Source organism: Oncorhynchus mykiss, chromosome 12 (assembly GCF_013265735.2).
Source record: "Oncorhynchus mykiss isolate Arlee chromosome 12, USDA_OmykA_1.1, whole genome shotgun sequence".
Lineage (NCBI taxonomy): Eukaryota > Metazoa > Chordata > Actinopteri > Salmoniformes > Salmonidae > Oncorhynchus > Oncorhynchus mykiss.
In genome coordinates, this window is record NC_048576.1 from 21,626,299 (window position 1) to 21,644,525 (window position 18,227).

At 43.5% G+C, this 18,227-nt stretch overlaps 1 protein-coding gene across 1 annotated transcript; it reads left to right on the top strand.

Annotated features, from left to right (window-relative positions):
• Positions 1–1,998: 1,998 nt before the first annotated feature.
• Positions 1,999–17,435, top strand: foxred1 (FAD-dependent oxidoreductase domain containing 1). Its single transcript, XM_021623022.2, has 11 exons — positions 1,999–2,280; positions 7,519–7,739; positions 8,211–8,321; positions 8,962–9,080; positions 9,199–9,293; positions 14,378–14,479; positions 14,602–14,678; positions 15,170–15,330; positions 15,564–15,693; positions 15,972–16,073; positions 16,372–17,435. Exons 1-11 carry the CDS (start codon positions 2,139–2,141, stop codon positions 16,624–16,626), a joined length of 1,515 nt encoding a protein of 504 aa, XP_021478697.1. The 5' UTR covers positions 1,999–2,138; the 3' UTR covers positions 16,627–17,435.
• The last annotated feature ends 792 nt before the right edge of the window (positions 17,436–18,227 follow it).

Sequence of the window (18,227 nt, forward strand, 5' to 3'; positions counted from 1 at the left end):
GTTCTATTTTTTTGTATTATAGTATAATTTATCATAGCATGGGCTTGTATGTACAGTGGGGTCCGAATTTATTGACACCCTTGATAAAGATAAGCAAAAATGACTGTATAAAATAAATATTAATTGATATTTAGGTATTGAGTTATTTTCTGCTTATGCATTCTAATTTCTACGCCAAACCCACCAATGGTGTGCGTGGCCAAACTGCTCCATTTTCATGTCATCTGACCAAAGCACGGGTTCCAATCCAAGTGCCAATGCCGTTTAGCAAACTCCGGGCATTTACATTTGTTGGACAGCATGAAAATAGAGCTCTTTGGCCACGCACTCCAGTGGAGGGTTTGGCGCCGAAATGAGAATGCATGAACAGAAAAGAACCCCATACCTACTGCAAAACATAGTGGTGGATCTTTGATTTTATGGGGAATATTTGCTTCCACTGTCCTGGGGTCGTTGTTAAGGTCAACTGCATCATAAACTTTACCCTGTACCAGGACATTTTAGCCAAAAACATGGTTGCCTCTGCCAGGAGGCTGAAACTTGGCACAAGTAGACGGCCATATCAATCTCCAGACTTGAAACACATTGAAAATCTGTAGTTTTAATTAAGGCCAGGCACCACAGACAAAAATTGTGATTTTGCTTCCATCTGTCAATTTTCATATTTTGCAACCTTAACTTCCATACTTTAATAAAATGTACAAATAAATTGGCAATAATGTATATAAATAACTCCGTCAACACCTACCATAAATGTCTTTCTTGATAGCATGTTTTATGTAGAATTTCAACCGCTATTTTCAAAACTTTCCATGTTGAATCATATACAGTGGGGCAAAAAAGTATTTAGTCAGCCACCAATTGTGCAAGTTCTCCCACTTAAAAAGATGAGAGGCCTGTAATTTTCATCATAGGTACACTTCAACTATGACAGCCAAATGAGAAAAGAAATCCAGAAAATCACATTGTAGGATTTTTAATGAATTTATTTGCAAATTATGGTGGAAAATACGTATTTTTAAACTTTGATTCATTACATATGCTGTTGCTTACTCACTTTGTCCCTACCTATATACAGCGCTTTCGGAAAGTATTCACACCGCTTGACTTTTTCCACATTTTGTTACCTTAAAGCCTTATTCTAAAATTGATTAAATTGTTTTCCTCCCCTTCATCAATCTCAAATTAAATGCGATTAGTCACATGAGCAATCAGTGACGTATTTAAAGGGCAGTAGCCATGCTGAGCAGCGTTTCTCAACCGGTCATTCTGTACGGTTTACGTTTAATTGAACGTTCCAGACGTTAAAAACGTACTCAACACAGCTATTCCTGGTCGTGCAGAACAACACCGTTTCACACATTTGTTTTAGTACTGAGCCGTTCATTAATATGCTCAGTGTCCTAATGAACCGTTTTTTGCCACAATTTCGTGAAAGCGACCGAAGCCTTCAGAAAGCCTCGGTTTCCCAAGCACTACTAACTAGGTTCTCTCAACCATACATAATAGTGTGCTGAAAATTCGAGATTACATTCCTCTACCGTGTGGCTCTACGCCCCGAGCCATCTTTCCGCTTGTTGCTAAGGAGACATACCAAGGGGTGTGTTCGTAAAGTAACGCTGGACGTTCGTAAATTCATAGCGTTTCGCTCTCGGAACGTTCTGACCTCACAAAAGCAATCAAGCTACTTCCAGACAAAAATGAGAGAACTCCTCACTCTGACCATTTTACTCGCCCTAGCAGAGCTGGTGAGGCTGTTTTCATGTTATCTAGATCGTTGGTGACTGTAACATGTCATATTCAACTGATATTGCGTGATCGTAAATTCCTTATTCTGCGCTCTGGTATAATGACAACCAGTTAGAAAGTAAGACATTTTCAAGTTTTCTAAATCCGACTCGAACATGACCGCGGCATTATATGGTTGTGTCACGTCCGAAGCGTCATACGTCATTACGTGGTATTGTTACGTCGACACGTTGTGTCGAATCGAAGTGTCGCACCAGACAGTGAATATTAATTTCAGGGTTAGCCAACACACCATTTTGAATCTGTGCTCAAAAGCCAGCTAGCTAGCTTACATTAGCATTTACAGTGTGCTAGTAGTGCTGCTAGAGAGAAGAAATCAAGCTCCAGCAATGTCAATGTGGAAGGGACTGCACATGACAGCGCGTGCCGCTCATGGAATTCATGTTTCCTCGCGATTTATCCATAAACACACGCGACTCTGCACCCGAAACATCAGCACTAGTAGACCTGTGCAAAATGATTTCTTCAAAGGTGAGATTATCAACTTTGTTTTCACTGTTGCGTTTGTGTCCTACCCAGTAGCGATTTTAGCATGGCATTTTTGGTGGGGCTACAAAAAAATGGTTGGATGCATTCCGGAAAAGCCACAACACAACATTAAACAATACATTAATTGCACTATAACGGCGACAGACGGTGCCCACAAACTGTTGGGCCTATATAAAGCTGTCCCAACAGCAGTTCCAACATCTTACCACCGCTACACCTGGCTCTCAGCGAAACAGTTCATTCAGACTAAAAAAAATCAGAGCTGACTTGCGTAAACAAATGTGGTTTCTACTGACAATCGAGATGTACAGACGATGGGGTAAGGGGGGCGATAAGAGGCAGTCCGTCATTTCGATTAAGACATTAATGAGCGGGCGACTACTGACGTAGTCATAACTTTGTACAGCGATAGAATTCAGAACATGGGCCGTTCTTAGTGTACCCCCGTACAACAAGTCAGAACCACAGGATAAATAAAGGGGGCATATAAACAGACAATGAATTTCTTTAAAACAGGTTATAGGCTACACGTGCAACACCAAGTTAGAACACATGCATTGCTTGCTGTTTGGGGTTTTAGGCTGGGTTTCTGTACTACATTTTGTGACATCAGCTGATGTAAGAAGGGCTTTATAAATACATTTGATTGAACAGTAGGTGAAAATAGACCCAAAGGCACATTGAACACAGTTTGGGTCTTTGTGTGTCAAAAAAAGATATGTCATGTAACACTTTGATGCATTAAATAAACTTGTTTAATTTGACACGTCAAATAACACTATTCCATTATAGAATGTTGTGTATTATGAATTTGCATGTGCCAGCACTACTATCAGTAGCACTGTCAAAGCTGTACAAAAAAAGTTGGCAAACAAGCACACACCTGCCACGAAATATGTTTACAGTACTGTGTTGGTGAAAATAAACTACATTTATTAGTGAGGCACGTGGGCTACTAACAGCTTACTACACAACATACACTTAGTATTACTTTTTCTTAGCTACAGTATACATATCTCCCTTGCATAGACATTTTTGGACTCACCTCGTGAAGGTGGCATGGCGGTCCATTGTGGTCAAATTTTGTCATCAGTCTGGCATTCTCTGGATTTATGGTGGGAACTCAGGGGGGAGGGGGGGGAAGCCACTCCATTGAATAGCAGGCTATCATTGTTGAATTTGCAATTTCCAACTTGTTGTGTAATCTTTACGGCTGATGAGCACCGATACATTATATCTATAATTTCTCTTAATTATTTCTCTTCATATGACAAGGATTAAAAAGGATTTGCCAGTAGATTGTTGACTTGATTCATGATGACTGCTAGCTAAGACTTTGAAAGTAAGTTGTTGACATCAGTTCAATCAAAGCTACTGTACATATAATGTGATTTGGTGTCATTTTATCTGAGGCCAATGACCTTGAGCCTTCTTGGAAGGGCACTTGTAATATAACTCTGGACCCAAAGGGCTGACATTTTGGATATCTACCCTTACTAAGGACTTAAACTTGGCAATGACGTACAGTCCCCATGAGTGACGGAACACTGAGCCAATCACGGCGCAATGCTCCTATTTTCTGCTGGCTTGCCCCACCACAGAAAACACTGAGCTAGGCTGAAACACCTGCATTTTGGAGCTGCTTTACTCAAGAAAACAAAAAGAGACCATGTGTGTATGCAACTTTATTAATTAACGTCTTGTGGATCAGTGGGACACTAGCGTCCCATTTCAACAACTTCCGGTGAAATTGCAGTGCCAAATTCAAATTAAATTACTATAAATATTAAACTTTCATGAAATCACAAGTGCAATACATCAAAATAAAGCTTAACTTGTTGGTAATCCAGCCGCCGTGTCAGATTTCAAAAAGGCTTTACGGCAAAAGCAAACCATGCGATTATCTGAGGACAGCTCCCAGCACACAAATGCATAAATCATTTTCAACCAGGGAGTTAAGACACGAAAGTTAGAAATAGCGATATAATATATGCCTTGCCTTTGAAGGTCTTCTTCTGTTGGCACTTCAAAAGGTCCCAGTTACATTACAAATGGTCCTTTTGTTCGATCAAGTCCTTCATAAAAACTCAGTCGTGCTTCAGTCAAAAATCCACTCGGTTTCCCTCCTTCAAAATGCATACAAAATGAATCCCAAACGTTACCAATAAACTTATCCAAACAAGTCAATCAACGTTTATAATCAAACCTTAGGTACCCTAATATGCAAATAAACTATAAAATTTAAGACGAGAATCATTATTGTCTTTACCTGAGAAAAATAACAAAGAACGCGCTCTCATTCACACGCTTGGAAATATTACAGCCAAAATGGGAGCCACCTAGAAAAACTACAATTTCTGGCTCATTTTTCCAAATACCAGCCTAAAACTCTTTCTAAAGACTGTTGACATCTAGTGGAAGCCCTAGGAACTGCAATCGGGCATGATTTCGCCCTATTATAAAAGTGCCAGCCATTGAAATCAGTGATAGGATGAATATTTTTTGGGGGGGGTGGCTTGACCTCAGGGTTTCGCCTGCCATTTCAGTTCTGTTATACTCACAGACATTATTTTAACAGTTTTAGTGTTTTCTATCCAAATCTACCAATTATATGCATATCCTAGCTTATGGGCCTGAGTAGCTGATATGTGACACAGATTAAAACAGGAAAGCCCCCCAAAATTATTAAATATATATGGGGCTCAAAACAGGTGGGACTCAATGACGGTTTGCCACGGGTCCTACCTAGTTAGCTAACTTACAGTGGGGAGAACAAGTATTTTATACACTGCCGATTTAGCAGGTTTTCCTACTTACAAAGCATGTAGAGGTCTGTCATTTTTATCATGGGTACACTTCAACTGTGAGAGATGGAATCTAAAACAAAAATCCAGAAAATCACATTGTATGATTTTTAAGTAATTAATTTGCATTTTATTGCATGACATAAGTATTTGATCACCTACCAACCAGTAAGAATTCCGGCTCTCACAGACCTGTTAGTTTTACTTTAAGAAGCCCGCCTGTTCTCCACTCATTACCTGTATTAACTGCACCTGTTTGAACTCGTTACCTGTATAAAAGACACCTGTCCACACACTCAATCAAACAGACTCCAACCTCTCCACAATGGCCAAGACCAGAGAGCTGTGTAAGGACATCAGGGATAAAATTGTAGACCTGCACAAGGCAGGGATGGGCTACAGGACTGTAGGCAAGCAGCTTGGTGAGAAGGCAACAACTGTTGGCGCAATTATTAGAAAATGGAAGAAGTTCAAGATGACGGTCAATCACCCTCGGTCTGGGCATTTCATATTCCTCTATAGAAGTTGAACTACTACATGCATTTTGATTGTTGAAATTTTGTGCAGTTTGCTATAATATACTTTTTGTTGACATTGTGTTGATGTGACTCCCTTACATAATTTTTGTATGGTAAACCCTGAATTTGAAATTACACTGCTCAAAAAAATAAAGGGAACACTTAAACAACACAATGTAACTCCAAGTCAATCACACTTCTGTGAAATCAAACTGTCCACTTAGGAAGCAACACTGGTTGACAATACATTTCACATTCTGTTGTGCAAATAGAATAGACAACAGGTGGAAATTCTAGGCAATTAGCAAGACACCCCCAATAAAGGAGTGGTTCTGCAGGTGGTGACCACAGACCACTTCTCAGTTCCTATGCTTCCTGGCTGATGTTTTGGTCACTTTTGAATGCTGGCGGTGCTTTCACTCTAGTGGTAGCATGAGACGGAGTCTACAACCCACACAAGTGGCTCAGGTAGTGCAGATCATCCAGGATGGCACATCAATGCGAGCTGTGGCAAGAAGGTTTGCTGTGTCTGTCGGCGTAGTGTCCAGAGCATGGAGGCGCTACCAGGAGGCAGGCCAGTACATCATGAGACGTGGAGGAGGCCGTAGGAGGGCAACAACCCAGCAGCAGGACCGCTACCTCCGCCTTTGTGCAGGAGGAGCACTGCCAGAGCCCTGCAAAATGACCTCCAGTAGGCCACAAATGTGCATGTGTCTGCTCAAACGGTCAGAAACAGACTCCATGAGGGTGGTATGGTGGCCCGACGTCCACAGGTGGGGGTTGTGCTTACAGCCCAACACCATGCAGGACGTTTGGCATTTGCCAGAGAACACCAAGATTGGCAAATTCGCCACTGGCGCCCTGTGCTCTTCACAGATGAAAGCAGGTTCACACTGAGCACGTGACAGACGTGACAAAGTCTGGAGACGCCGTGGAGAATGTTCTGCTGCCTGCAACATCCTCCAGCATGACCGGTTTGGTGGTGGGTCAGTCATGGTGTGGGGTGGCATTTCTTTGGGGGGCCGCACAGCCCTCCATGTGCTCGCCAGAGGTAGCCTGACTGCCATTAGGTACCGAGATGAGATCCTCAGACCCCTTGTGAGACCATATGCTGGTGCGGTTTGCCCTGGGTTCCTCCTAATGCAAGACAATGCTAGACCTCATGTGGCTGGAGTGTGTCAGCAGTTCCTGCAAGAGGAAGGCATTGATGCTATGGACCGCCCGTTCCCCAGACCTGAATCCAATTGAGCACATCTGGGACATCATGTCTCGCTCCATCCACCAACGCCATGTTGCACCACAGAATGTCCAGGAGTTGGCGGATGCTTTAGTCCAGGTCTGGGAGGAGATCCCTCAGGAGACCATCCGCCACCTCATCAGGAGCATGCCCAGGCGTTGTAGGGAGGTCATACAGGCACGTGGAGGCCACACACACTACTGAGCCTTGACTTGTTTTAAGGACATTACATCAAAGTTGGAACAGCCAGTAGTGTGGTTTTCCACTTTTAATTTTGAGTGTGACTCCAAATCCAGACCTCCATAGGTTGATAAATTTGATTTCCATTGATAATTTTTGTGTGATTTTGTTGTCAGCACATTCAACTATGTAAAGAAAACAATATTTAATAAGAATATTTCATTCATTCAGATCTAGGATGTGTTATTTTAGTGTTCCCTTTATTTTTTTGAGCAGTGTATATCTGAAAGGTAAAAATAACTGTCTGTAACATGTTGAAATTCTTCTTGTAGTTGGTGTGAATGTCATGTATTACCATAAAGTACCTCTGCGGCCAGATATGAGAATTAAGTCACTTTCGTAGTAACAACCAGATAACTAGAATGACAAATTTAGAGTGCCTTACGTCCTAATAGAAATAACAATATATTTCTTAACACAGATCTCGAGAACCAGTTCAAAGCGTTCAGGGAGAAAGCGGCAGACGCCATGCCTGGCAGTGACTGGACTCCGTTTGAGAAGAACTCCTCACTCCCCCCTGAGAGGGCAGACATCGTGATCGTAGGAGGTGGCGTGGTGGGCTGGTCCATTGCCTATTGGCTGAAGCAGAAAGAGATGATTCGGGACGGGGTGCGGGTGCTGGTGGTTGAGAGGGACCCCACTGTGAGTGGCCTAGGCTGTGTCACGTGACCTCACTCACGTCCACTGAATACATTTGAAGCTCAAGCAATGTTCCATTAATCTCTCCTGTCTCTGTGTGCACTTGTTCACTTCCCTTCACTGGTTTTAAAGGAAATGACTGGCATAAGAATATGGTGGAAACTCCCTGTACCCATGCCTCTATCAATCCAATGCTTTTAGATTTGTGGGAAGTAGTAAACAAGTGCACATTTCAGTAGAAAATGACATTATTGGGATGCACCCTCAGGCTTGGGGCTGTCCTAATGGTCTCTGAAACTTTCCTTTCCATATCACCTTTCCTTGATGACCAAGTAAAAGGAAACGAAGAGACTGGACTCTTAAGTCATCTTAGATCAGATGCTCGTCAAATCATTAAAGGACTGCTACACTAACACAGTAGTGCACAGACTGAATCTAGGTGTTAATCTGTATCTTCTATCTCCCTGTCTCCAGTACTCCCAGGCCTCCACGGTGCTGTCTGCTGGGGGGATTCGACAGCAGTTCTCCTTGCCAGAGAACATCCACCTGTCCATGGCCTCGGCTGACTTCATGAGGAACATCAATGTATGTCACTGACACTGACCACCAGCTAGTATCAGCCATTGGGTCACTGTGACCACCAGCTAGTATCAGCCATTGGGTCACTGTGACCACCAGCTAGTATCAGCCATTGGGTCACTGTGCCCACCAGCTAGTATCAGCCATTGGGTCACTGTGACCACCAGCTAGTATCAGCCATTGGGTCACTGTGACCACCAGCTAGTATCAGCCATTAGGTCACTGTGACCACCAGCTAGTATCAGCCATTAGGTCACTGTGACCACCAGCTAGTATCAGCCATTAGGTCACTGTGACCACCAGCTAGTGTCAGGTTATTTACTCATAATACAGTTGACCATTTCCCTGTCAATATATGGCCAAGCTGCAGTCAACATGTACAATTTGTATCTATTATTGGATCCCTATTAGCTGCTTCCTGAATACACAAAAATGTGTTTTTTGTTCTTCATTTAAGGTTTGGGTTTTTAAGCATAAGGTTAGGGATAGTTAAAAAAAATTAGGGCGATATTGTGGTACTTCTGTCTTTGCAGCTTGGCATGATGGTGACAACTATACATTTGTTTATGGCATTCCTTAGACCTGTTGAAGTGTTTTATTTATTGTTTCAGTGTAAAGTGATTGACAGTTTGTTGTGCCTTCTCAGGAACACTTGAGTGTGCTGAATGACGACCCCGTGGACCTGCAGTTTAACCACTCCGGATATCTTTTTCTGGCCAGTGAAAAAGTGGCTCATATCATGGAAGAAAACTACAGCACCCAAAGGTAAACACTTGTACCCTACACTTATGCACCATACACACAAATATCTCATCATGCAAATACTTAAATGGAACCTGATGCCGTTTTTTGACAAATGCTATTAATTTTAATTCCAAATCAGGTATGCTGGAGCAAAAGTCTCTCTTCTTTCACCTACACAACTAAAGGAGAAATGTCCATGGATCAACACTGATGGAGTAGTGCTGGCTTCATATGGTGAGTACAGATCTTCGTTATTCTGAGTGACGGACGAGATAGTATTACCTGAAATGATTGAAGTGGCATAATCTGGGTCCATGCAACAATAAGACAATGAACATTGTCTTCTTTAAAGCAAATGGAGCATATGCAGTCTTGGTACAATGACAGATCCAATAAGCAATATATTCAACATTTCTGAACAGTTGTAATATACACGCAGTGGCCAGCTTAATAGTTACACCCAACTAGTACTATGTCGGATCCCCCTTTGCCTCCAGAACAGCCAGCATTCTCTGGGGCATGGATTCTAGAAGGTGTCGGAAACGTTCAAACTTTGCTCAGTTATCAAGTAACCTAACGTGTGCCAGAAAAACATTCCCCACACCATTATACCACCTCCACCAGCCTATACCGTTGACAGCAGACAGGTAGGGACTCTGCCATCAGCATGACGCAACAGGAACCAGGATTCGTCAGACCAGGCAATGTTTTTCCACTCCTCAATTGTCCATTGTTGGTGGAGCCGCTTCTTCTTGTTTTTAGCTGATAGGAGTTTATCCCGGGTGTTGGTTGTCTGCTGCTGTGGCCCATCTGTGACAAGGACCGACAAGTTGTGCGTTCACGAGATGCCTTTCTGCACACCACTGTTGTACATAGCTGTTATTTCCCTGTTAGCTTGCACGATTCTTGCCATTCTCCTTCGACCTCTCATCAACACAGTCCCCCACAGGACTGCCGCTGACTGGATGTTAATTGTTTGTTGTGCCATTATTGGTAAACCCTGGACACTGTCGTGCATGAGAAGCCCAGGAGGCCCAGCTGTTTGAGATACTGGAACCGGTGTGCATGGCACGACGATCACGCCACGCTCAAAGTTGCTTAGGTCACTCGTGTTTCCCATTCTAATGTTCAATCAAACAGTAACTGAATGCCTCTGTCTGCTTTATATAGCAAACCACGGCCATGTGACTCGGGGCCCCTGAGTGTATAGCCAGTGTTGTACGCCCTGTCTTCGTCAATGTCTTCATCAATGTATCTCTAAATTCAGTACTGTTACCCAGTGAAGCATGCTTTCAGTGCATCAGTCCAGACACATATCTGTCAAATAATTCACTGATGAACCTTTTACACTCATACCTGTATATGTGTTGAAAATGTCAGATTTGGACACTGATAAGTGCGTAACTTGGAATGCAGTGGGCAGAGCTCAGGGTCTCTGCTTCACAGCTCTGTATGGGTTTTGACTGAGTCATTCTGAACTTGAGCAACAACAAGAAGTTGCCCCCATGCAAATTTTTTGTCTGAGTGAGGAAATGTTGTCAATTACGAGGACTCTATGTATTTTGAAAGATGAGACGTTGAGGATTATTAAATACAGCTTTGATGTCATACAAGCAAGACAACCACCCGAGTCCAAATTACACATTTCCATATCATAAAACTCATGTAATATAGTGTCAACGTTTACAATCACTATGTTTGATGTTCAGTTACAAGATGACATGACGTTATACCCTGGGTTGTCCTGAACATAATGAGCCTGTTGTATTGTGAAGGACATTTGCTGTGGATCACAGGCGGGGATGCATAACTGTGTTCCAAACAAAACAACCACAATGGCACAGCTAGGAGACCAACAAAAAACACCTTTATAGTTTGCTGCGAAAAGTACAGTAAATGTAAAATGCACATCAAATCAAGTGTCATGTTTGGATTCCGTCTTGTCAAATGTTGTCCTGACTTTTAGTCTAATTTTAGTCTAATTGTTCCCTTTAAATTGCTAATATGGTTATGCATATGCCTTCCATATTTCTAATGCAAGAAACATTTCAATTTATCCCTATCCATATAGGCCAATTCCCACGAGTGTAATGGGGTAAGCTACTGGAACACTAGGGAGTATGTATTGCATAACTTTTCCAGTAATGTTGATCTTATCAGTGGAACAATATAATTTTTATTTAACTAGGTAGGCCAGTTGAGAACAAGTTCTCATTTACAACTGCGACCTGGCCAAGATAAAGCAAAGCAGTGCGACAAAAACAACAGAGTTACACATGGGATAAACAAACATACAGTCAATAACACAATAGAAATATGTATACAGTGTGCAAATGAAGGAGATAAGGCAATAAATAGGCCATAGTGGCAAAGTAATTACAATTTAGCAATTAACACTGGAGTGATAGATGTGCAGATGAGGATGTGCAAGTAGACATACTGGTGTGCAAAAGAGCAGGAAAAACAAATATGGGGATAAGGCAGGTAGTTGGTTGGATGGGCTATTTACTGATGGGCTGTGTACAGCTGCAGCGATCAGCAAGCTGCTCTGACAGCTGATGCATATAGTTAGTGAGGGAGGTATGTCTCCAACTTCAGTGATTTCTTTTTTTTTTTTTTTTTTTGCGACTCGTTCCAGTCATTGGCAGCAGAGAACTGGAAGGAAAGGTGGCCAAAGGGAGTGTTGGCTTTGGGGAAGACCAGTGAAATATACCTGCTGGAGCGCTTGCTACTGGTGGGTGTTGCTATGGTGACCAGTGAGCTGAGAAGGCGGAGCTTTACCTAGCAAATACTTATAGGTGACCTGGAGCCAGTGGGTTTGGTGACGAATATGTAGCGAGGACCAGCCAACCACAGCATACAGGTCGCAGGGGTGGGTAGTATATGGTGCTTTGGTGACAAAACGGATGGCACTGTGATAGACGGCATCCAATTTGCTGAGTATAGTGTTGGAGGCTATTTTGTAAATGACATCGCAGAAATCAAGGATCGGTAGGATAGTCAGTTTTACGAGGGTATGTTTGGCAGCATGAGTGAAGGATGCTTTGTTGCAAAATAGGAAGCAGATTCTAGATACAATTTTGGATTGGAGATGCTTAATGTGAGTCTGGAAGGAGAGTTTACAGTCTAGCCAGACACCTAGCTATTTACAGTTGTCCACATATTCTAAGTCAGAACCGTCCAGAGTAGTGATGCTGTGCGGGCAGCGATCGGTTAAAGAGCATGCATTTTGTTTTACTAGCATTTAAGAGCAGTTGGAAGCCACAGAAGGAGGGTTGTATGGCATTGAAGCTCATCTGGAGGTTAGTTAACACAGTGTCCAAAGAGGGGCCAGAAGTATACAGAATGGTGTTGTCTGCGTAGAGGTGGATCAAAGAAGCACCCGCAGCAAGAGCAACATCGTTGATATATACAGAGAAAAGAGTCGGCCCGAGAATTGAACCCTGTGGCACCCCCATAGACTGCCAGAGGTCCGAACAACAGGCCCTCCGATTTGACACACTGCAGTAGTTGGTGAACCAGGCGAAGCAGTCAGTTGAGAAACCAAGGCTGTTGAATCTGCCGATAAGAATGCGGTGATTGACAGAGTCGAAAGCCTTGGCCAGGTCGATGATGACTGCTGCACAGTACTGTCTTTTATCGTGGCGGTTGTATCGTTTAGGACCTTGAGCGTGGCTGAGGTGCACCCTTGACCAGCTCCGAAACCGGATTGTTTAGCAGAGAAGGTACGGTGGGATTCGAAATGGTCGGTGATCTGTTTGTTCACTTGGCTTTCGAAGACTTTAGAAAGGCATGGCAGGATGGATATAGGTCTGTAACAGTTTGGGTCTAGAGTGCCTCCCCCTTTTTGAAGAGCGCTTTCCAATCTTTAGGAATCTCAGACGATACGAAAGAGAGGTTGAACAGACTAGTAATAGGGGTTGCAACAATGGCGGCGGATAATTTTCGGAAGAGAGTGTCCAGATTGTCTAGTCCAGCTGATTTGTAGGGATCCAGATTTTGCAGCTCTATCAGAATATCAGCTGTCTGGATTTGGGGGACGGAGAAGCGGGGGAACTTGGGCCAGTTGCTGCGAGGGGTGCAGAGCTGTTGGTTGGGGTAGTCAAGTGGAAAGCATGGCCAGCCGTTGAGAAATGCTTTCCTAACTGACTGTGTATATTGGTTCCTGACTTCCCTGAAAAGATGCATATCGCAGGGACTATTTGACGCTAGTGCAGTACGCCACAGGATGTTTTTGTGCTGGTCAAGGGCAGTCAAGCCTGGAGTGAACAGGGGCTATATCTGTTCTTAGTTCTAAAATGTTTTGAAAGGGGCATGCTTATTTAAGATGGAGAGGAAAACACTTAAAGGACAACCAGGCATCCTCTACTGATGGGATGAGGTCAATATCCTTTCAGGATACCTGGGCCAAGTCGATTAGAAAGGCCTGCTCGCAGAAGTGTTTTAGGGAGCTTTTGACAGTGATGAGGGGTGGTCGTTTGACCGCGGACCCTTAACGGACGCAGGCAATGAGGCGGTGATCACTGAGATCCTGGTTGAAAACAGCAGAGGTGTATTTAGAGGGCAAGTTGGTCAGGATGATATCTATGAGGGTGCCCATGGTTACGGATTTCGGGTTGTACCTGGTAGGTTCCTTGATAATTTGTGTGAGATTGGGGGCATCTAGCTTAGATTGTAGGACGGCTGGGGTGTTAAGCATATCCCAGTTTAGGTCACCGAACAGTATGAACTCTGAAGATGGATGGGGGGGGGGGGTAATCAATTCACATATGGTGTCCAGGGCACAGCTGGGAGCTGAGGGGGATCTATAACAAACGGCAACAGTGATGGACTTTTAAAAGTAGAAGCTCAAACTGTTTGGACATAGACCTGGATATTATGACAGGGGGGCTAGGGGCTATGCAGTAAAATAAAACAATGAGAGCTACCCTAAACAACAGTATAAAAGGCATATTGACATTAGAGAGAGGCATAAAGCAATCACAGGTGTTGCTTGAGAGAGCTAAGACAACAACGGGTAAATGGCGATGAATGGGCAGAGAGGGTCAGTTAGCTACACACAGGGCCTGAGTTCGAGGCTGGGGCCGACCGATAAACAAGATAATAAACAAGATAATCCTGTAAGTGTCCTCACACACTGCTTGTGGAAAAAAGCAATCCATCAATAAATTGCAACCTTGCACAGACACGCCCCATAATTTTGCTGGCTAGAACCAATTAAATGACTTCCTTTCTGGGTTAAGCATAAACTGTCTCTTCTCCCAAATGACCTCTACTTTGACAACGTCACCTCATCCCTTTGCCCTTTTTACACCCAGGGCTGGAGAACGAGGGCTGGTTCGACCCCTGGATGCTGTTGAACGCTTTCAGACGGAAGGCCATCTCCATGGGGGTCTACCAGTGCTTTGGAGAAGTCACAGGTTTGTGCTTGTACCAATATCACAGCATTGTGGAACAGACAAGCCATGTACACACTGGTTTAGCTTGGCTCTGTAATCTATCCAAGCTGTATATTGATGATTTTGGCGATGCTGTGTTTCAGGTTTTAGTTACACCACAAACACAATGACTACTGCAGAAGGAGACAAGGTGGATTTCAGGAGAATCAAATATGCTAATGTAAGTATGACTCCTGATTTGTGCAAGGACATGTTTCACTAAACATGAACTCTAATTCAGTTGCTGCGTTTCCCTTGATCTCCTGTGTTTTGAGGGAAAACGAATTGTGTGCAGATCAGAAACTCATTTCTGAATCAACATCTTAAGATTAACACCCAGATCCTCACTTCAGTTAATCAACACAGGGTTGAAAGGGAAAAACATTCTGCAACAGTAAACATCATCCCCCACGAATGATGCCGGGTCTCTCTGGCAAGACACATCATTCACCCAAGTTTGTGACTAATGGACAAACAGAGACTGATCCACAGTCCCCTCCCCAATTTCATCATAGGGGACAACAATCTGTATTTTACAGTAATTTGGACGTGTTCAAGTAATTCCGCCCCATTTCAAAACGTCCCTACTGAACGCAACTCAGCTCACAGTAGCTAGGACCTCTCTACCGTTATGGTCCCTTCCTAATTGTCTGTCCCTGGTGTCTTGAGTAGGTCCAGATGCCCAACAGTCTGGAGTACCAGCCTGTGGAGTGTGCCATCGTGGTGAACGCTGCAGGGGCACTCTCCGGTAAGGTGGCAGAGATGATGGGCATCGGGCTCGGCCCGAAAGACACCATCGCTGGAATCCCGCTACCCGTGGAGCCCAGGAAAAGGTGCGTTGGATAGAGGACCACCCCCCGATGTACTGCATTTGTCAGAACAAATCATTTACACCATGTTGCTGACAGCTAGCTTTCTTTCAGCCCTTATTGGTATCGGTCATAACACTGATATAATATTCACAGGCTACTCCGGGGAGAAATGCTAACTGTATTAGGTCTCTGTGTATTATGTGTTTGTGGTACTGTCTAATATATCAGTGTATTTGTTGTGGGTCTTCGTCTAGGTTCATCTATGTGGTCCACTGTCCAAACGGGCCAGGGCTGGACACTCCCTTCCTCGTAGACTACTCTGGAGTGTACTTCAGACGAGAGGGGCTGGGAGGAAACTACATTGCTGGGATGTCACCAGAAGAGGTGAGGAAGAGGATTGCCCTATTCCTCTAACTTAATTTTGGAACCCTGAGTCACCTGACGAGGTCGCTTTTCCAAAAATTATCTAGATTTTAAATTATGGTAACCTTGAATAATGGTTAAATAAACAGCATTCAGTAAGCTCAAATGGGAGAAAATGTTTTGAGTCAGAACTCAACCAATTTAGTTTTTGGTTGAGGGATTTCTCCTTTCTCCCGTCTTTGCTCTGAACTCGCCCCAAGAGTCTGGGAAGTGGTCTTCATTATTTGCAACCCCATCAGGAAGAGGAGCCAGAGACCAATAACCTGGAGGTGGACCACCAGTTCTTCCAGAACATCTGGCCTCACCTGGCCCACCGGGTCCCTGCCTTTGAGTGCCTCAAGGTAAATTGATGTGACATTGCAACCATAGAATTACATAGTAATATGGGTCATAATGGTTGCAACCTTCCTCGCCTCTGAAAACTAGGTTGTGTTCAGTAGGCACCAAATGTTATATACAGGGTGGGACAATTCATATGCTCTAAATTAACTTTCCCTTTTCATTGGGAAAGTCAGTTGATAAATCTATTGCTAATGTTTCTGCTTTTGTCCTTTGTGCTGCTTTCGAATTAGCTCCATATCGTTGCCAATAACGTCTATCCCTCAAATTTTAACATTCGTCTCGCTTCACTCCTTTCAGGTGAAGAGCGCATGGGCCGGCTTCTACGACTACAACACCTTTGACCAGAACGGCATCGTGGGCATGCACCCGCTGGTCAACAACATGTTCTTTGCCACAGGCTTCAGTGGGCACGGGCTGCAGCACTCGCCGGCAGTAGGTCGCGCCATGGCCGAACTCATCCTGGACGGGGGCTTCAAGACCCTGGACCTGAGCGCCTTCAGCTTCAAACGCATCATGACCAAGGAACCCATATTAGAGAGGAACATTGTCTGAGAGGGAGATTCTAATATTTTTACGAAGGAAAGAGTGGAAAGAGGAATGCCTTGTCCCATTCTACAGTCTTGTGGGAAATATGGTCTCGAAATAAGAGTTTGTCAAAGTTTCTGGTAAGGTGAATGGTGTCCTATTAATTTCTTCACTAAAGTGCATGAGGGAGTAACTGCACATTTCACAAGCTCAATTCTGTGGTCTACCGGTGAGACCACATGGCAGCGGCCTCAGCCAAAGTGCTTTGCACTTAAACACAGTCACCCATTGCTTTGGGAGTGCTCAGAACTCCGACCGCAAGACTGAATGGGAAAAAATGGGATGTGTCAGAAATGCATCTCAGGAACGAGTGAGGGACTTTGTGGGATGAGGAAGAGAAGAGGGTAGAAGAAAGAGCCTTGACAGCAAACATGGACTTCTGAAGTAAGCATGGAATTTAGGATGCCTAATATCTAACCTACTGTACAAAGAATAAGGTACTGACATACTATGCGTTAGCACAATTAGAAAGGCTTTTAGTTGGATATTGGAGTAATTTCCATTCCTCCGATGGTAAACCTGTATTGAATGGCTTGATTATGCATCTTTTTTATTTTATTTAACCATTTAACCTAGACATGTCACTTTACTCTTGATCACGTAAGCATTCAACTGTATTTGTATAAGAAAAAGTGAAGTTGGAAGTTTACATACACCTTAGCCAAATACATTTAATCCTCGTAAAAATTCCCTGTTTTAGGTCAGTTAGAATCACCACTTTATTTTAAGAATGTGAACTGTCAGAATAATAGGAGAGTGACTTACTTCAGCTTTTATTTCTTTCATCACATTCCCAGTGGGTCAGAAGTTTACTGAATTAGTATTTGGTAGCGTTGCCTTTTTAAATGGTTTAACTTGGGTCAAACATTTTGGATAGCCTTTCACAATAAGTTGGGTAAATTTTGTCCCATTCCTCCTGATAGAGCTGGTGTAACTGAGTCAGGTTTGTAGGCCTCCTTGCTCGCACATGCTTTTTCAGTTCTGCCCACAAATTGTCTATAGGATTGAGGTCAGGGCTTTGTGATGGCCACTCCAATACCTTGACTTTGTTGTCCTTAAGCCATTTTGCCACAACTTTGGATGTAGGCTTGGGGTCATTGTCCATTTGGAAGACCCATTTGCGACCAAGCTTTAACTTCCTGACTGATGTCTTGATGTTGCTTCAATATATCCACATAATTTTCCTTTCCTCATGATGCCATCTATTTTGTGAAGTGCACCAGTCCCTCATGCAGCAAAGCACCCCCACAACATGATGCTGCCACCCCCGTGCTTCACGGTTGGGTTGGTGTTCTTCGGCTTGCAAGCCACCCCTCCCCTTTTTCCTCCAAACATAACATGGTTATTATGGCTAAACAGTTATATTTTTGTTTCATCAGACCAGAGGACTTTTCTCAAAAAAAAGTTTTATTTGTCCCCATGTGTAGTTGCAAAACGTAATCTGGCTTTTTTATGGCGGTTTTGGAGCAGTGGCTTCTTCCTTGCTGAGCGGCCAGACAGGTTATGTCTATATAGGACTGGTTTTACTGTGGATATCGATAATTATGTACCTGTTTCCTCCAGCATCT